At 42.3% G+C, this 17,923-nt stretch overlaps 1 protein-coding gene across 3 annotated transcripts in view; it reads left to right on the top strand.

The window, feature by feature from the left end:
• CBLL1 (Cbl proto-oncogene like 1) overlaps positions 1-16,411 on the top strand; it is a 28,679-nt gene extending 12,268 nt beyond the window's left edge. For all 3 annotated transcript variants that reach the window (XM_073573555.1, XM_073573554.1, XM_073573556.1), the window contains exons 3-7: positions 3,151-3,248; positions 3,747-3,830; positions 6,055-6,128; positions 6,456-6,497; positions 14,941-16,411. In XM_073573555.1, the coding sequence (XP_073429656.1) occupies positions 3,151-3,248; positions 3,747-3,830; positions 6,055-6,128; positions 6,456-6,497; positions 14,941-15,973 (1,331 nt within the window). In that variant the 3' untranslated portion in view covers positions 15,974-16,411. The remainder of the gene's footprint in view (positions 1-3,150; positions 3,249-3,746; positions 3,831-6,054; positions 6,129-6,455; positions 6,498-14,940) is intronic.
• Positions 16,412-17,923: the final 1,512 nt, after the last annotated feature.

Below are 17,923 nucleotides of genomic sequence, written 5' to 3'. Positions count from 1 at the left end.
TATTTGCCATGAAACGCTTGATTGTTCGGTGATCACACTTCAAAAGTTTGGCAATTTCAAGACTGCTGCATCCCTTTGCAAGACATCTCACAATTTTTGACTTTTCAGAGTCCATCAAATCTCTCTTCTGACCCATTTTGCCAAAGGAAAGGAAGTTGTCTAATAATTAAGCACACCTTATATAGGGTTTTGATGTCATTAGACCACACCCCTCCTCATTAGAGATGCAAATCACCTGATTTACGTAATTGGCAGTTGGCTTTCAAGCCTATACAGCTTGGAGTAGGACAACATGTATAAAAAGGATGATGTGATCAAAATACTCATTTGCCTAATAATTCTGCACACAGTGTACACTCCCTGACAGAAGTTATGTCGTCTATCCATGTTATGTAAATAAAAGCTTATAACCTGACGTTAAATTCATCCATTGGTTGTATAAATTATTCTTTTGAAAGCTGAAACCCTCTGAAATGAGGTTTAGGTTAAGAATATAAATTGGCATCAATGGAGAAATATTGATCATTTAATGGACACAGTATGGTCAGATTTTGGCTAGACTAAAATTTTGTCGGCCACAGAAAATAATGTGATATTCAAACAAATAATTAACTTAAAATACAAATATATTTTGCATAACATTGGTGATTGAAGTTGTGGTGCTAGTAGAGTCATATTTAAAATTTTGTGTGACTTCCATGAGCTTGAAGGACTGCATCATGCGGTTCAACAATGATTCATACAATTTATTAATGAAGTCATCAGGAATGGCAAAGAATGCGGTCTTACATACCTCCCAGAGTTCATCTAGATTCTTTGGTTTTGTCTTCCAAGCTTCCTCTTTCATCCTCCACCCAAACATGCTCAATGCTGTTCATGTCTGGTGACTGGGCTGGCCAGTCCTTGAGCACCTTGATCTTTTTTGCCTGGAGGAACTTTGTTGTAGAGATGGATGTATGAGATAGAGCACCATCCTGCTGCAGAATTTGACCCCTTTTATGATTTGGAATGTAAGAGGTAGCTAATACTTCTTGATATTTTAGGCTATTGATATTGCCTTCCATCTTGCAAATGTTTCGCACACCCCCATACTGAATGTAACCCCAGACCATGATTTTTCCACCACCAAATGTAACTGTTTTCTGTGTGTATTTTGGATCCATACTGGCTCCAGTAGGTCTCCTGCAGTATTTACAGCGGCTGTGGTTTAATTCTACTGAAGATTCATCAGAGAAATCCACCTTCTGCCACTTTTCCAGTGTCCATCTGTTTAGCAGGCTGTGGGACTTTGCAAATGCCACACTTTTTTTTATTTGCATTTTGTTTAGTGCTGGCTTCCGGGCACTGATTCGGCCATGGAGGCCATTTCGAGACAGAATCCTACAAACTGTTCTAGTTGACACAGGGACTTGAGGTGACCAGGCCTGTTGGAGCTCTGCTGCAGTGGAAGAGGGGCTTGCTTTGGACTTTCTAACCAACAAACATTCCTCCTGAGCAGTTGTCTTGCGGGGTCTGCCGGACCTGGGCTTGTCAAACACATCTCCAGTCTCTTTGAATCTTTTTTAATTCTTTGTACTTGACACTGAGACACATTAAAGGTGCCAGCCACCTCTGCAGTGGATCCGGTCTTCAGCCTCTTGATAATCCAGGCTTTAGTCGCAGGGTAGATTTTTGGCATGTTGTCAGAGCTCAAGTTGCAGCTCAAGTGAAGGTCTGGGGTGCTGGGTTTCATTTTATACACACCCACTAAGGCTGTGTGCACACGTTGCGGATTCTGCTGCGTTTCCGCAGCGGTTTTGGCCCTGCGGAAATGCAGCAGTTCCGCTGACATGGTACAGTACAATGAAACCTTATGGGGTTTCAAAAACGCTGTGCCGACGGTGCGGATTTTTCCGCGCAGTTTTGCTGCGGTTTACAAACCGCAGCATGTCAATTGTTTGTGCGGATTCTGCAGCGGTTTCATACCTTTACCATAGTAGAGGTGTGAAACCGCAGACCAAACCGCAGGTCAATTTAACTGCGGTTTTACCTGCGTTTCCGCGCGGAAAAACCCGCAGCGGAATCCGCAACGTGTGCACATAGCCTTATTAACCGATCATTTACTGAGCACAGGTGAGGATGTAAACTAGGATTGGGTGCATTATATGACCAGGCGACAAAACTTTTGTCTTGCCAAAATCTGACCATTCTGTGTCCATTAAATGATCAATATTTCTGTATTGATGCCAATTTATTTTTTTAACCTAAACCACATTTCGGAGGGTTTCAGCTTTCAAAAGAATATTTTATACTACCAATGGATGAATTTAATGTCAGGTTATAAGCTTTTATTTACATAACATGGAAAAGTGACATAACTTCTGTCAGGGAAGGTATAAGCACGCCCAAATACTCTGATGGCACCCGAGCATGTATGGATAAGACGCTATCAGAGCATGTTCCCCCATCAGTACTCATAAATCATGTATGCCCATGCGCCAGCATTAGAAAATGTACTCCAGTCATGTATTTGAGGTGCATTTCAGCTACAATTTAAGACACTTTTGTGGCATAAATTATGACTCTGTTGGGCCATGCTAAGCACCCCCTACTTTTCAAAACATTGAACTCCAAAAGTTGTACAATTATTGCGTTGCCATTTGTTGCACAATAGTTTGCAACTTCTCTAATTTTCTAATGAAAATGTGCAACATACTAAATTCATACTAAAACATAGATATATATATATTTTTTTTGCCAAATCTAAGATCAAAACATTAGTAAATCTGTCCCTCTGTGTTTAACATTAGTGCAATCCAGAGATGCTACCCAGAGATGCTAGTATGTGTTCCACAGCATTTGTGCAGCTGGTTTTCTGAGAGGACTTGCTAACGTAATGTTAGCTATATGTTACAGTAGAATATTTGTGAATGAGATTTCACAAGCTGCATAGATAATCCAGCGCAGCTTATTTAAAATCCTATAGCCTGTCAATTTTTGCTGTATATAAAATGTGCTGCTAATCCTCAACAATTTTTGCTACTACAAGAGATCTGCCCCTAAATAATATGGGTTGTCCTTTTTGGGTGACAACACACTGTAAATTTTTTGTGTGTGTCTTCTACATTGTTTTTACATATAAACTCTAGCGGTTGTGTTTCTTTTACGAAGGCTTTGATTATAACGAAGATGAACGGTATGACAACAAAGGAAGTGATATGTTTGGTAATCAAAGAAGATTTCCCACTCACACTTTTTGGGACTTTAAGGTACAGCTTCAATCTTTAGTCTTTCATGTTGTATTTATTAATGAGTATTATTTGATAAACTGCTATTAAGTTCAATACTGAAGAAATGGGCCAGCACACCAGCTGGTATAAGTGCAGTGTGTAGGTGCACTTTCACATTGTGGCCATTAATAGATAAAGCTAATATAAAAATAATGATTAATTATTTTCAATAAAGAAAACCATTGAAGAGTGGCTATCATCAGGCTGCCCTTTTTATTTGAGAATACAGTGGGATGCCACAGATTTATGATTTTACAGGATCCAGACATGCAGAGCGAGCCTTTTAGGTGAAACGTGAGAGTGCGTAGATACAATATATACTTACATCTGAATTAAGTTTCCAGTAATAAGTTGCTTCGTAAACTTTATGTATTCTGATACAAACTCATTTAATGTCTTATGCAGTATACTTTTTATTGTTTTAAGAGTATTACACCAAATTGTTCGTCCATTAATATGTCTTGTTTGCCTTCACAGCTTAATCTTATAGGAGAAATAGATGATACACCTGTTCATTTCTGCGACAAATGTGGCCTGCCAATTAAAATATATGGCCGTATGGTAAGTGGTAACAGAGGTAGAGTTCCTTTATCTTTTCTTCCCACAGTATGACTGAAGACTGCGCAAGTTAGGATTTAGTGGTGATCATGCATAGTCTATGGAGCTAATTGAGAAGTACAGAGCACGGCTGTTGCTGCTGGCCCATTAACAATCAATGACTTTACTGTCAGGGATTATGTATGACCTCTCTTCCAGTCAAACGTCTCCCAACAGTCATGCAGTGTGGATGAAAGAAGGGCTTGGGGGCCTCAGGTGCAACAGCCCTGGTACAGGGCCATTCCGTTCACTGTTATCCACCCCCACACAGTGTCCACAGCCGATTGAATAACCACAGACAACAGGTCTCGGGGATAACAGCTGCTTTTACTTCAGCAGAACGGGGAGAAATAACATGGAGTAATGGTAACTGTTCATGTGGGGAATCCACAGCCAATGCAGTTCAGGATTGGATTCTGACACAGAATTGAGGTTCTGGAGCTTTAAGAACCTGTATTAGTTAGAAGCAGTACTTGCAGTTAATTATAAGAAACTCAAAGTCTCTTGGTGGCATAAAGGCAGAAGAGGGAATATATGGCAATATGTACAGACCTGAAATCCTGTATTTGTTTTCTCAGCTGGTCACGTTAAATGCAGAAATATACTTGAAGTAAATAACGGATAATTTGCGGTGAGGTGGGGGACCCTCAATTTCCTCAACACGCGGAGTAATAGGTTCTTCTGTACACATTTCATTTAGTGTGACTTAATGCTGTAGAGCTCTGCAAAGGAGTACGTGGATTTCGTCCGCGCTGCCCAAATGATGAAATTCCAGACGGTTAATAAGGTTTGACAGTGGTTTATTCTACGCGTTTCAAGGATTTTTGCCACGTCTTCTTCAGGAAATAGGGTGGTATTTCCTGAAGAAGAGGTTGCAAAAAACCTTGAAACGCGTAGAATAAACCACTGTCAAACCTTATTATCCTTCTGGAATTTCATCATTTGGGCAGCGCGGACGAAATCCACGTATTCCTTTGCAGAGCTCTGTTTCAGATAGTCGGTGACCGACTTGTGGATCTGCAGCAGCCCTTATCTATACATGCTTTGAATACCTACTACCAGGTGAGCAGTTTTTTGTCAAACCGCTTACTTTATTTGTGGGATATGACCCTATATTGCGCTTGTGTCTCCCTCTTTCCTCACAATATTAATGCTGTAGAAACACGCCTTAAACCGGACAGCAGGGATCCAGGGTTAAAAGTCTTCAGCCATCTTGGCTGTAGAAGTGAGAGGAAGATCCAATGCATTAGACCTGGCTGTAAAGGTACTGTCACACTTAGCGATGTACCAGCGATCCCGACCAGCGATATGGCGCGGTCAGGATCGCTGGTACATCGCTAAGTGGTCGCTAGTGAGCTGCCACACAGGCAGATCTCACCAGCGACATCGCTGGGGTCGGGGGTCGCTACTTACCTGTCACACTAGGCGATCCTGACGTCCTCCCGCCTGGCTCCACACTCGTCTCTCCACAGGAAGCGGATGACGAGAAACAGTCCTGGACGTTCTCGCGCAATCAGCGATAACCAGCGGGGGAGCGGGTTGTAGGTAAGTATCAGACACAGTGATGTCGCTAGCAATATCGCTATAACGTTACAAGTTATAGCAATATTGCTAGCGATATCGCTTAGTGTGACAGGCCCTTAAGTCTTGACTTGAAGAGAAGGATGAACCTCCAGGCTTCGAGCCTGGAGGGGGTCAAGAGACCCCTCACATGAGGTCTGCTCTGGATCACATCTTGAACCAGACTCCAGGAACCTTCCAGAACCCTGTCTTGTCTCCACAGAGACTGGAGGTAGCTCCTCCCATTGAGCCTTGGTGACAGGGTCACCGACCAATAGGATAACTCTCAATTTTTGTGTCAGACTTCACATTGTGAGATTAATATATAAATCATGAATATGAGATTAATGAGTAATGGATTCATTTAAACCATATAACAGTAAAAGAATAACTTAGGGGTGAGTTGAAGTGTACAAAAGCTACTCGCGGTCCATGGTTACTTAAAGGGGCAAACCAAGTCTGGACCGGGTCAATACACAGGGATCAAGCATTTATCACTTTTCTAGTATACAGGCAATTTTATGAAGGGTCAGCCCTTTGAAGTTGTGTTGTCTGGTGAATTTTATTGTAAATGTTTCATGATGCTAATCTCCTGCATTTATCCTTTTGATGTTTTTTTTTTTTTCAGATACCTTGCAAGCATGTTTTCTGTTATGACTGTGCTCTGTTACATGAAAAAAAGGCTGATAAGCTTTGTCCAGGGTGAGTTTACCTAAGAGCTTTTTTTACACAATAGGTCTTTATTTTATGTTGAGTATAATGTACTAAGCCCATCTCTCCGTCTTATTAATGAGGACAATTTTTAGATATCTTATTGAAACAAAACGCTATGCAGTGTCATTTATTGATTTTATTACTGTAATAATAGCCTTGAAACACACTTCTCTTTGTAGAATTACCAAAAGGTGTGACCCCCCCCCCCCCCCCCCATTTATAGACTAGTGATCATGTTGGGTTTTTGTAGAGTCTAAAAATGTACACATCATAATTTTCTATTGTCTAACAATCTTTCTTTCACCTTCCCAAAAGAACCCTTGTTGAAGAAAGCAATGACACCTATAAACGTGTGAGGTAGGTTCTACAAGATTATCTTTTTTTCAAAGACCACTGCACAGGGTTGGTGGGAAAACATGGTTTAATGGCAAAAAAAAGTGTATTCTGAGTAGATAAATGTAAGTTATTTAGTCTGAAAATATGAAGGTGTAACCTTCCTAAAAGTGTTAGTGCAGTTGGACAGTAATAAATTTATTATCTGTCTAGTGCCAACACATTTCGCAGCACTTTACAATTGAGCAGTGCAATAATATATTCTTATAAGTAGTGTTGCCATCATTGGTGAAGAAACACCTTAACTTTGTAATCTGTGACTACCTATGTCATACATATACCTTTCTTATGCATCTTAATATGATGTTCTTGCCTGCTCTGTAGCAAATGATAGTGCTCTTTAAAAAGATTTTAGCATGTTTTTCATGTTGAACTAAACACACAGTGTAATAGTGGATGCAAAACAGAATAAAATGTATATCTATATTTTTTAATTGCCTCTGTCGTTGACATATTAGCATTCAAAGTGTTTGCACCCTAATGTATTTATTTTTGTCGAGTCCAGGTTGGTGTTATCAGACAGTTTTCACTGCTGGGGGAATGTACTTCTCCCTGTATGATGCTGACAAATCATAAGCAGGCAGAAAAGTTCAAAGAACACACCTCACCATAGCATAGAGCAGGTTTTTGCTGTTTGCAAGACATACTCACACTTCATGCAACTTGCCGTGAGTGCAGGACTATCATTGCATCTCGCACAAGTGCGGTCTGTTCTGGACTATGGGATGTAATGAGAACCTGCAATGATCTCACTGCAGAGTTATGTACAGTTGTGGCCAAAAGTATTGACACCCCTGCAATTCTGTCAGATAATACTCCGTTTCTTCCTGAAAATGATTGCAAACACAAATTCTTTGGTATTATTATCTTCATTTAATTTGTCTTAAATGAAAAAACACAAAAAGAATTGTCCTAAAGCCAAATTGGATATAATTCCACACCAAACATAAAAAAGAGGGTGGACAAAAGTATTGGCAGTGTTCGAAAAATCATGTGATACTTCTCTAATTTGTGTAATTAACAGCACCTGTAACTTACCTGTTGCACCTAACAGGTGTTGGCAATAACTAAATCACACTTGCAGCCAGTTGACATGGATTAAAGTTGACTCAACCTCTGTCCTGTGTCCTTTTGTGTACCACATTGAGCATGGAGAAAAGAAAGAAGACCAAAGAACTGTCTGAGGACTTGATAAACCAAATTGTGAGGAAGCATGAGCAATCTCAAGGCTACAAGTCCATCTCCAAAGACCAGAATGTTCCTGTGTCTACCGTGCGCAGTGTCATCAAGACGTTTAAAGTCCATGGCACTATGGCTAACCTCCCTAGATGTGGACGGAAAAGAAAAATTGACAAGAGATTTCAACGCAAGATTGTGCGGATGTTGGATAAAGAACCTCGACTAACATTCAAACAAGTTCAAGCTGCCCTGCAGTCCGAGGGTACAACAGTGTCAACCCGTACTATCCGTCGGCGTCTGAATGAAAAGGGACTGTATGGTAGGAGACCCAGGAAGACTCCACTTCTTACCCCGAGACATAAAAAAGCCAGGCTGGAGTTTGCCAAAACTTACCTGAAAAAGCCTAAACGTTTTGGAAAAAAGTTCTCTGGTCAGATGAGGCAAAAGTAGAGCTTTTTGGGCAAAGGCATCAACATAGTGTTTACAGGAGAAAAAATAGGCATTCAAAGAAAAGAACACGGTCCCTATAGTCAAACATGGCGGAGGTTCCCTGATGTTTTGGGGTTGCTTTGCTGCCTCTGGCACTGGACTGCTTGACTGTGTGCATGGCATTATGAAGTCTGAAGACTACCAACAAATTTTGCAGCATAATGTAGGGCCCAGTGTGAGAAAGCTGGGTCTCCTTCAGAGGTCATGGGTCTTCCAGCAGGATAATGACCCAAAACACACTTCAAAAAGCACTAGAAAATGGTTTGAGAGAAAGCACTGGAGACTTCTAAGGTGGCCAGCAATGAGTCCAGACCTGAATCCTATAGAACACCTGTGGAGAGATCTAAAAATGGCAGTTTGGAGAAGGCACCCTTCAAATATCAGGGACCTGGAGCAGTTTGCCAAAGAAGAATGGTCTAAAATTCCAGCAGAGCATTGTAAGAAACACATTGATGGTTACCGGAAGCGGTTGGTCGCAGTTATTTTGGCTAAATGTTGTGCAACCAAGTATTAGGCTGAGGATGCCAATACTTTTGTCTGGCCCATTTTTGGAGTTTTGTGTGAAATGATCAATGTTTTGCTTTTTGCTTCATTCTCTTCTGTGTTTTTTCATTTAAGACAAATTAAATGAAGATAATACCAAAGAATTTGTGTTTGCAATCATTTTCAGGAAGAAACTGAGTATTATCTGACAGAATTGCAGGGGGTGTCAATACTTTTGGCCACAACTGTATGTTGTGATCAACTTGTACTAAGTGCAATTACTGAAACCTCTCTGGACAGGCAGTTTGGTGGAGGGACGTTGGTGACCATGCTAGCAGAGTAGAGCTGGACAGATGGAAGGATTTGTAATGTGACGCAGCTAATCTCATCTGTATTGCCTCTCTCTCTACACTGACTTATGCAGGAGGTTAGATCATTTGAGAAATCTGCCTTAGGCTATGGGCCCACGTAGCGTTTTAAAACGCACAATGAAAACTGTACTCCTTCACAGAAATCGCACGTCTTTTTCCGCGCGATTTCACCGCGATTCTGTTCGCGATTTTGCCGCGATTTTCTCAAGCACTTTCCAAGCGATTTGAAGCATCGCTTGGAAAGTGATTGACAGGTTGGTCACACTCTTCAAACATAGTGTTTGACAAGTGTGACCAGCTTTTTACTATTGAGGCTGCCTATGCGGCATCAATAGTAAAAGATAAAATGTTAAAAATGATTAAAAAAAAATAAAAAATCGGGGTATATTTACCTTCCGACGTCCCGCGCTGCATTCCCGGGCCTCAGTGTTCCCAGTAATGCCTTGCGAGACCTGTGATGACGTTGGTCTCGCGTTACTATAGCGATTTCGCGAGACCACGTCATCACAGGTCTCGCAAGGCATCGCTGGGAACGCTGAGGCCCGGGATGGCAGCGCGGGACGTCGGAAGGTAAATATACCCCGATTTTTTTTTTTTTTTTTTTATTCTTTTTTTTTACAGGGGTATGGTACCCAGGGCCTGGAGGACAGTCTTCTCTCCTCCACACCGTGGGTACCAACCGCACATGAGACGCTTAACTTCCCGCATGGTGGGCATAGCCACATGCGGGAAGTAAGCGATTCTCATGCATTCCTATGGGTGCGGAATCGCGGCAATTCTTTGCGATTCAGCACAAAAGAATGATCATGCTGTGATGCGATTGTGCCGCGGAAAAAAGCACAGCATGTGCGGAATGCCATAGGAATGCATGGGGGGGCGTTCTGTACAGGATTTTTAAACGTTTTCGCACCGAAAATCGCTTAAAAATCGCATCGTGGGCACACTGTGCTAATGCTGCGCTTTTTTCCGCGACGGAATTGCATCGCGGAAAAAATCGCAGCATGATCATTCTTTTGTGCTGAATCGCAAAGAATTGCCACGATTCCGCACCCATAGGAATGCATGAGAATCGCTTACTTCCCGCATGTGGCTATGCCCACCATGCGGGAAGTTAAGCGTCTCATGTGCGGTTGGTACCCACGGTGTGGAGGAGAGGAGACTGTCCTCCAGGCCCTGGGTACCATACCCCTGTAAAAAAAAGAATAAAAAATAAATCGGGGTATATTTACCTTCCGACGTCCCGCGCTGCATTCCCGGCCTAAGCGTTCCCAGTAATGCCTTGCGGCAAGGTCCTGTGATTACGTAGTCTCGCGTGACTCTAGCGGTCTCGCGAGATCGCTATAGTAACGCGAGACCAACGTCATCACAGGTCTCGCAAGGCATTACTGGGAACGCTGTGGCCCGGGATGGCAGCGCGGGACGTCGGAAAGTAAATATACCCCGATTTTTTTTTTTATTTTTTTAACATTTTATCTTTTACTATTGAAGCCGCATAGGCGGCCTCAATAGTAAAAAGCTGGTCACACTTGTCAAACACTATGTTTGACGAGTGTGACCAACCTGTCAATCACTTTCCAAGCGATGCTTGGAAAGTGCTTGAGAAAATCGCGAACAGAATCGCGGTGAAATCGCGCGGAAAAAACGCGCGATTTCTGGGAAGGAGTCCGGTTGTTAGTGTGCGTTTTAACACGCAACGTGGGCACATAGCCTAAAGCTATATTTTTTTTCTTTTTTTTTGGGGGGGGGGTTCTGTTCCTTTCCACGAGTGTTGCTGCCTGCTCATGATTGTTCAGCATATTCAGCAGAGGGGAACTCTGGGAAAAGAATAGCACAATACAGGGTCTTATATAGTAAATGGAAGTAAAGTCAGCAGGAAGTTGCCCACCTGGTCAGGTTGTGTTTCCCCAACAAATGACTAATAAAATCCTCAAGCAATATTTTGTCTTCTGGATACCTTCATCCTACATACTGAGGAATTCACTGTTGCCTCTGGCAGCGCAGCAAAGATCCATATTTCCATTTCTTTGGTGTAATACAGGGGGAAGAAGTACACATTCACAGTGAAAATTCTGATAACACCCATTTATTTTTTAGCTTATTAGGTGCTAAATACTTTGAGTTCTAATATTTCGGCAATGGAGAGGCGGAATGAAAAAAATAAATAAATAAATTTAAACTTTGCAGCTACTGTTATATGTGGTGTCCAGTTTGACATGAGAAATTTGATGAAAAGTTCTATTCTAAAGGGGTTGTTCGTCTTATCTTTATTTTAACCAATATGTTTGGTGTGGTGGCTTCTTACTAAAGTATAGGCTTGTTAAAGGGAATCTGTCAGCAGGTTTTTGCTATGTAACTTGAAGACAGGAGATGAAGGCTGATACACAGATTTCAGCTATGTGTCACTTTCTTCTGTTTACTTAAGCCCCTGTCACACACAGCGATCTCGCTAGCGAGATCGCTGCTGAGTCACAAGTTTTGTGACGCAACAGCGATCTCACCAGCGAGATCGCTGTGTGTGACACCTATCAGCGACCGGCCCCCCTGCCGGGTATCGCTGATCGTTGTGGAAAGCCCTGGACATTTTTTTGATCGTTGGTCTCCCGCTGGCCAGCACGCATCGCTGCGTGTGGCAGGCGGGAGATCAGCGAGCTGGAGCTTGTAACCAAGGTAAACGGCTCGTTTCTAAGCGCGCTTAGAAACCTGCTGTTTACCTTGGTTACCAGCTCCCTACACCAGCGCACTGGTATCTAAAGTACACAGCGACGCGCGCGCTCGTCATCGTTGGTTAAGCTGCCTGTTTGGCAGCTCACCAGCGATCATGTAGCGACACACCAGCGATCCTGACAAGTTCATATCGTTGTCGGGATCGCTGGTGGGTCGCTATGTGTGACTGGACCCTTAAGGGCATGTCACACTAAGAGATATCGCTATAACTAGTGACATTATAGCGATATTGCTAGCGATATCACTGTGTCTGATACTTACCTACGACCGGCTCCCCCTCTGGTTATCACTGATCGCGCGAGAACGTCCAGGACTGTTTCTCGTCGTCAGCTTCCTGCTGTGGAGACTAGCGACGCGTGGAGCCGGGCGGGAGGACGCAGGATCGCCTGGTGTGACAGGTAAGTAGCGACCCCTGTCCCCAGCGATGTCGCTAGTGAGATCTGCCTGTGTGGCAGCTCACTAGCGACCACTTAGCGATGCACCAGCGATCCTGACCGCGTCATATCGCTGGTCGGGATCGCTGGTACATCGCTAAGTGTGACCGTACCCTTACAATGAGGGTTTTATCACCAGCTGATTAATATCAGTGACTGTACTAGAGCTCAGTGACTGCTTGACTTGCCACACCCCCTCTTGTGATAAGTAGCTCACTGTCAATAGACAGTGTTCACAAAAGCTGTGTTTTGGGTGGGGACGCTTTCTGAGCTTTTTCATGCTACATCTAAAAAAGATTGTTTCACAACTGCTGCATTGGGTGAATTAAGTGTTACATTGCAGACAGATAAAATCTATATTGAATTTTAGGATTTCTACAGCCGAAAGGTGGCACTAGAGTTTAAGTTCTCTTCTCCGAAGAGGCTATTTGCATACTGATGTGTTGGTATTACATGTTCTCCGTCTGCACTTGGTCAACCTTCCTCCCAAATTGCACAGACCTCCAGTTGTCAGAATAACTGCTGATAGAGCATGTTACCAGACGTGTCCATTCGCCTCCTCTAGTTGAATAAGCATTCACACAGAAAAGCTGTTTTTCAATTAGCAGAGGCTTGGGGACAGGTCTGGTCACATGCTCCTCCATCAGCTGCCATTTTGAGATTTTCACTATGGAGATACTTTCCCAAATTAAAGTGTCAGTCTGTGAGACACTCTTTTCTAGCTTCTTTTTAGAACAATTCATATACAGTTGTGGCCAAAAGTATTGACACCCCTGCAATTCTGTCAGATAATACTCAGTTTCTTCCTGAAAATGATTGCAAACACAAATTCTTTGGTATTATTATCTTCATTTAATTTGCCTTAAATGAAAAAACACAAAAAGAATTGTCCTAAAGCTAAATTGGATATAATTCCACGCCAAACATAAAAAAGAGGGTGGACAAAAGTATTGGCACTGTTCGAAAAATCATGTGATGCTTCTCTAATTTGTGTAATTAACAGCACCTGTAACTTACCTGTGGCACCTACAGTAACAGGTGTTGGCAATAACTAAATCACACTTGCAGCCAGTTGACATGGATTAAAGTTGACTCAACCTCTGTCCTGTGTCCTTTGTGTGTACCACATTGAGCATGGAGAAAAGAAAGAAGACCAAAGAACTGTCTGAGGATTTGAGAAACCAAATTGTGAGGAAGCATGAGCAATCTCAAGGCTACAAGTCCATCTCCAAAGACCTGAATGTTCCTGTGTCTACCATGCGCAGTGTCATCAAAAAGTTTAAAGCCCATGGCACTGTGGCTAACCTCCCTAGATGTGGATGAAAAGAAAAATTGACAAGAGATTTCAACGCAAGATTGTGCGGATGTTGGATAAAGAATCTCGACTAACATCCAAACAAGTTCAAGCTGCCCTGCAGTCCGAGGGTACAACAGTGTCAACCCGTACTATCCGTCAGCATCTGAAGGGACTGTATGGTAGGAGACCCAGGAAGACCCCACTTCTTACCCCGAGACTTAAAAAAGCCAGGCTGGAGTTTGTCAAAACTTACCTGAAAAAGCCTAAAACATTTTGGAAGAATGTTCTCTGGTCAGATGAGACAAAAGTAGAGCTTTTTGGGCAAGGGCATCAACATAGAGTTTACAGGAGAAAAAAAGAGGCATTCAAAGAAAAGAACACTGTCCCTACAGTCAAACATGGCGGAGGTTCCTTGATGTTTTGGGGTTGCCTTGCTGCCTCTGGCACTGGACTGCTTGACTGTGTGCATGACATTATGAAGTCTGAAGACTACCAACAAATTTTGCAGCATAACGTAGGGCCCAGTGTGAGAAAGCTGGGTCTCCCTCAGAGGTCATGGGTCTTCCAGCAGGACAATGACCCAAAACACACTTCAAAAAGCACTAGAAAATGGTTTGAGAGAAAGCACTGGAGACTTCTAAGGTGGTCAGCAATGAGTCCAGACCTGAATTCCATAGAACACCTGTAGAGAGATCTAAAAATGGCAGTTTGGAGAAGGCACCCTTCAAATATCAGGGACCTGGAGCAGTTTGCCAAAGAAGAATGGTCTAAAATTCCAGCAGAGCATTGTAAGAAACTCATTGATGGTTACCGGAAGCAGTTGGTTGCAGTTATTTTGGCTAAAGGTTGTGCAACCAAGTATTAGGCTGAGGGTGCCAATACTTTTGTCTAGCCCATTTTTGGAGTTTTGTGTGCAATTATCAATGTTTTACTTTTTGCTCCATTCTCTTTTGTGTTTTTTCATTTAAGACAAATTAAATGAAGATGATAATAATACCAAAGAATTTGTGTTTGCAATCATTTTCAGGAAGAAACTGAGCATTATCTGACAGAATTGCAGGGGTGTCAATACTTTTGGCCACAACTGTACACTCTTTTACAGTTATGGTGGTTGTCCAACCACTAAACATCTTTAAATGGGTTCAGACTGGTTACCTAGTCCCTTCCTCTTAGTCTTGTCTTGACATGGCAAAAATAGACAGCTCTGCCAATCATTGGCTGCAGTGGTGACCCTCCACTACCAGTGATTGGTGTGATTTCTGGTGTCCAGCCAAGACTAGCTAAATGTTGGAATGAGACCTTGTAATAATTGATATCCACTTGCCAATCCTTCCAATGTTCCTTCTTGGAATTGTAGTTACAATAAAGACAGAATTAGGAAAATGCCCATCTGCCAACTGAATTCTAACATAAGATGTTGTCTCTTTCAGCTGTAATGATCCAGTTCAGAGAATTGAGCAGTGTGCCCGTGGAACACTCTTTATGTGTAGTATCGTGCAAGGATGCAAGAGAACATATCTGTCCCAGAGAGACCTGCAAGCTCATATCAATCATCGACATATGAGAGCGCCGAAGCCTGCAACTCGTCCTCAGCCTGAACCAATCCATCCTCCTATGGTTCCACCACCAACTGATTTGGCTGATCGCTTTATAATGCCCCCAGACAAGCACCTTTTGAGTCACATGCCACCAAAGCAGCACATACTGATGCCCCCGCCCCCTATCCAACATGTGCCTCATGAGCATTTTAATCAGCAACATGAAGATATGCGTGCTTCGCCTGCTGAAATGGCCATGGCTCCACCTCCTCCTCGTGCCGTTCCTCAAGATGCTTTCAGAATTAATACTAGAAAACACAGCAATTTAATAACAGTACCTATACAGGATGATTCTGGATCTGGGCCTAGGGACGCTCCTCAAGTTCCTGGTCCATCTCTTCACCACCCTGAGTATCCTGGCCAACCAGTAGTAACTCATCCTCATCATATTATGCCTCCACAGCAACATTATGCTCCTCCCCCTCCCCCCCCACCCCCAATAAGTCATCCTATGCAACACCCACCTCAAGGAGCGGGCACACCCCACATGGTTTACAGCCAAGGACCCCCACCACCTTTGACAACTGCTCCACCACCAATTACACCTCCGCCTGGACATATCATTGCCCAGTTGCCACCGTACATGAATCACCCTCCTCCAGGACCTCCACCACCACAACATGGTGGACCACCTGTAAATGCCCCTCCACCACATCATTATAATCCTAACTCTTTACCACAATTTAATGAAGAGCAAGGAACTCTTAGCCCACCTTTTACACAGCCTGGGGGTATAAGTCCAGGCATGTGGCCTGCACCAAGAGGACCTCCACCACCTCCTCGGATGCAAGGTCCTCCAAACCAAGCCCCTATTCCTGGGCCACATCATCCTGATCAGAATAGATACAGGCCATATTACCAATGAGTTCTTTTGAAGTCCTAGATTTTTATTTATGTGCTTGATTACATTGACTTTGCATTACTGTTTATAGACGGTGTACTATTTTGGGCTCTGATGTGTACATACTGTTTTACCCCTATATCGATATCCTTTAACAGCATCATTCTTAATTATGTAACACTGTCCACACCAGATTGTGTCACTTGTTTTTTTTTCACCGCATAGCACACTGACAGTTTAAAGTCTCTTACCACTTTGCTCCTGAATTTCTTCTTCTGTTGCGGCACATCGTTAGCAAACAGTTGTGATGGTAAATGCAAATGTTTAAAACTAATGTATATTTAGATGTACAGATGTATCCCTTGCCCTTTTAAATGGTGTGAATAATAATGCAGTAACAACTGCTGTGCTGTAGTCTGGTATTTTTACCAGTGGTTAAATAAATCTACTTTGTTAGAACTACTAGATAGAAACATTCATGTTATTTTGTGTATGTAACAAAGAGCTGAACTAGAGATCTTACTTTATTTGAGAAGAGTTGTGTATTGCGTACAATTCATATTCTAGTAATGGCAACTAGTGTAAAAAAAAAAAAAAGACTTTAAAGGTAAGCAGAACAGATATTTAAATATTACCCTCATGTTCTTTGGGTGGAGGCTGCTTTATTGGTAAGGATGTGTAAGGATTGATGCTATAGATAGGGGTTTTCAATTTTTGGAATTTTCTGTCCTTCAGCAGTACATTGTTTACGCACCCTCTCTGGGTCCGGCGCTGAGTCTCCGCTGCTGCTCCTGGTATGTTATTGAAGAGTAGTAGAATATGGCACTCCTTAGTGGATGAAAGTGCTCAGATAGTATCCCAATCAGTCAAAATCAAATAGTTAAGAGACTCTTGCACTCAAGATGAATATGGTAAGAAATTATTTTAATTCAGTAGTCCACTATACTGCGTATATACAGAAGAGCCGTTTCTGTCTTTAACTTTTTTTCAAACAAACCCAATCACGTATGACCACAGAGCTTAGAGAAAAAAGGGTCTATGTTAAGAGATGCGTGACCACCACCATTGCTTATGAAAAGAGCCCCCTCTCCATAAGCGACTGGTCACACATCTTTTAGCACAGCCCCTCTCTATTTCTCCAAGCTCCATGGTCATACTTGATTGTGTTTGTTTGATACAGGTCAATAACGACCAAAATGGCACGTTTGTATCTGCACGGTATAGTGGACTACTGAATTAAAATAATTTCCTACTATACTCGCCTTCAGTGCCGGGTTATCTTTACTTCTTGGAATGTTATTCTCATCAGCACCTGATAGCTAGATAACGTTGCAGCCAATCGGTGAGCTCTGCAGTTCGTGCCATGTACTTTGGCAGAGCCACTAATCTCCATTATTGGTTGCAGTGCTGCCCATTTTCTATCAGGGCTGCAGACAATTTATACACCAGAAGCAGAGACTCGGTGGACCTGAGAAGGGGGAGTAGAACGGGTTTTTTTTTAAAAAAAAAAACACTGTAGTAGAGGGACAGGGTTTTTTTTTTCCATACCTGGAAGGGAATGTGTCCACAATTTTTTTTTTTTTTTTTTTCAGTCAGATTCTGCCTGTAATCCACCTGAAAAAATGCAGCAAAAAAAAAATCATAATGCACCGCAATGTAAATACGTGTTTAGTCTTAAGTTACGGTACTTCTTTTAACCACTTCATAGTTTAACAGCAGAAGAGTTGAAATAAGTCGCATGTTCAATCTTCTGGAAGCTTCCACTTTAGGTGTTTCACTAATCATAATTTGAGTTATAAAAAAAATTAAAAATGGCGGGTGGTTTTACTATATTTAGTTGTTTAATTGTCTGAATATTGATGGTATACGTCTCTTAGGTTCGGTCATACGATCTCATGATGACTTCCAGAAATTGCCTACTTTTTTATTCTTTGAAGTGGGTCACCAAATCCGTAACCAAATCTGCCTTCATGA

Source organism: Dendrobates tinctorius, unplaced genomic scaffold, assembly GCF_039654945.1.
Source record: "Dendrobates tinctorius isolate UK_male_01 unplaced genomic scaffold, ASM3965494v1 ptg000035l, whole genome shotgun sequence".
NCBI lineage: Eukaryota > Metazoa > Chordata > Amphibia > Anura > Dendrobatidae > Dendrobates > Dendrobates tinctorius.
Note: the sequence above shows the minus strand (reverse complement) of the source record. Positions and strands in the feature narration are given on the sequence as shown.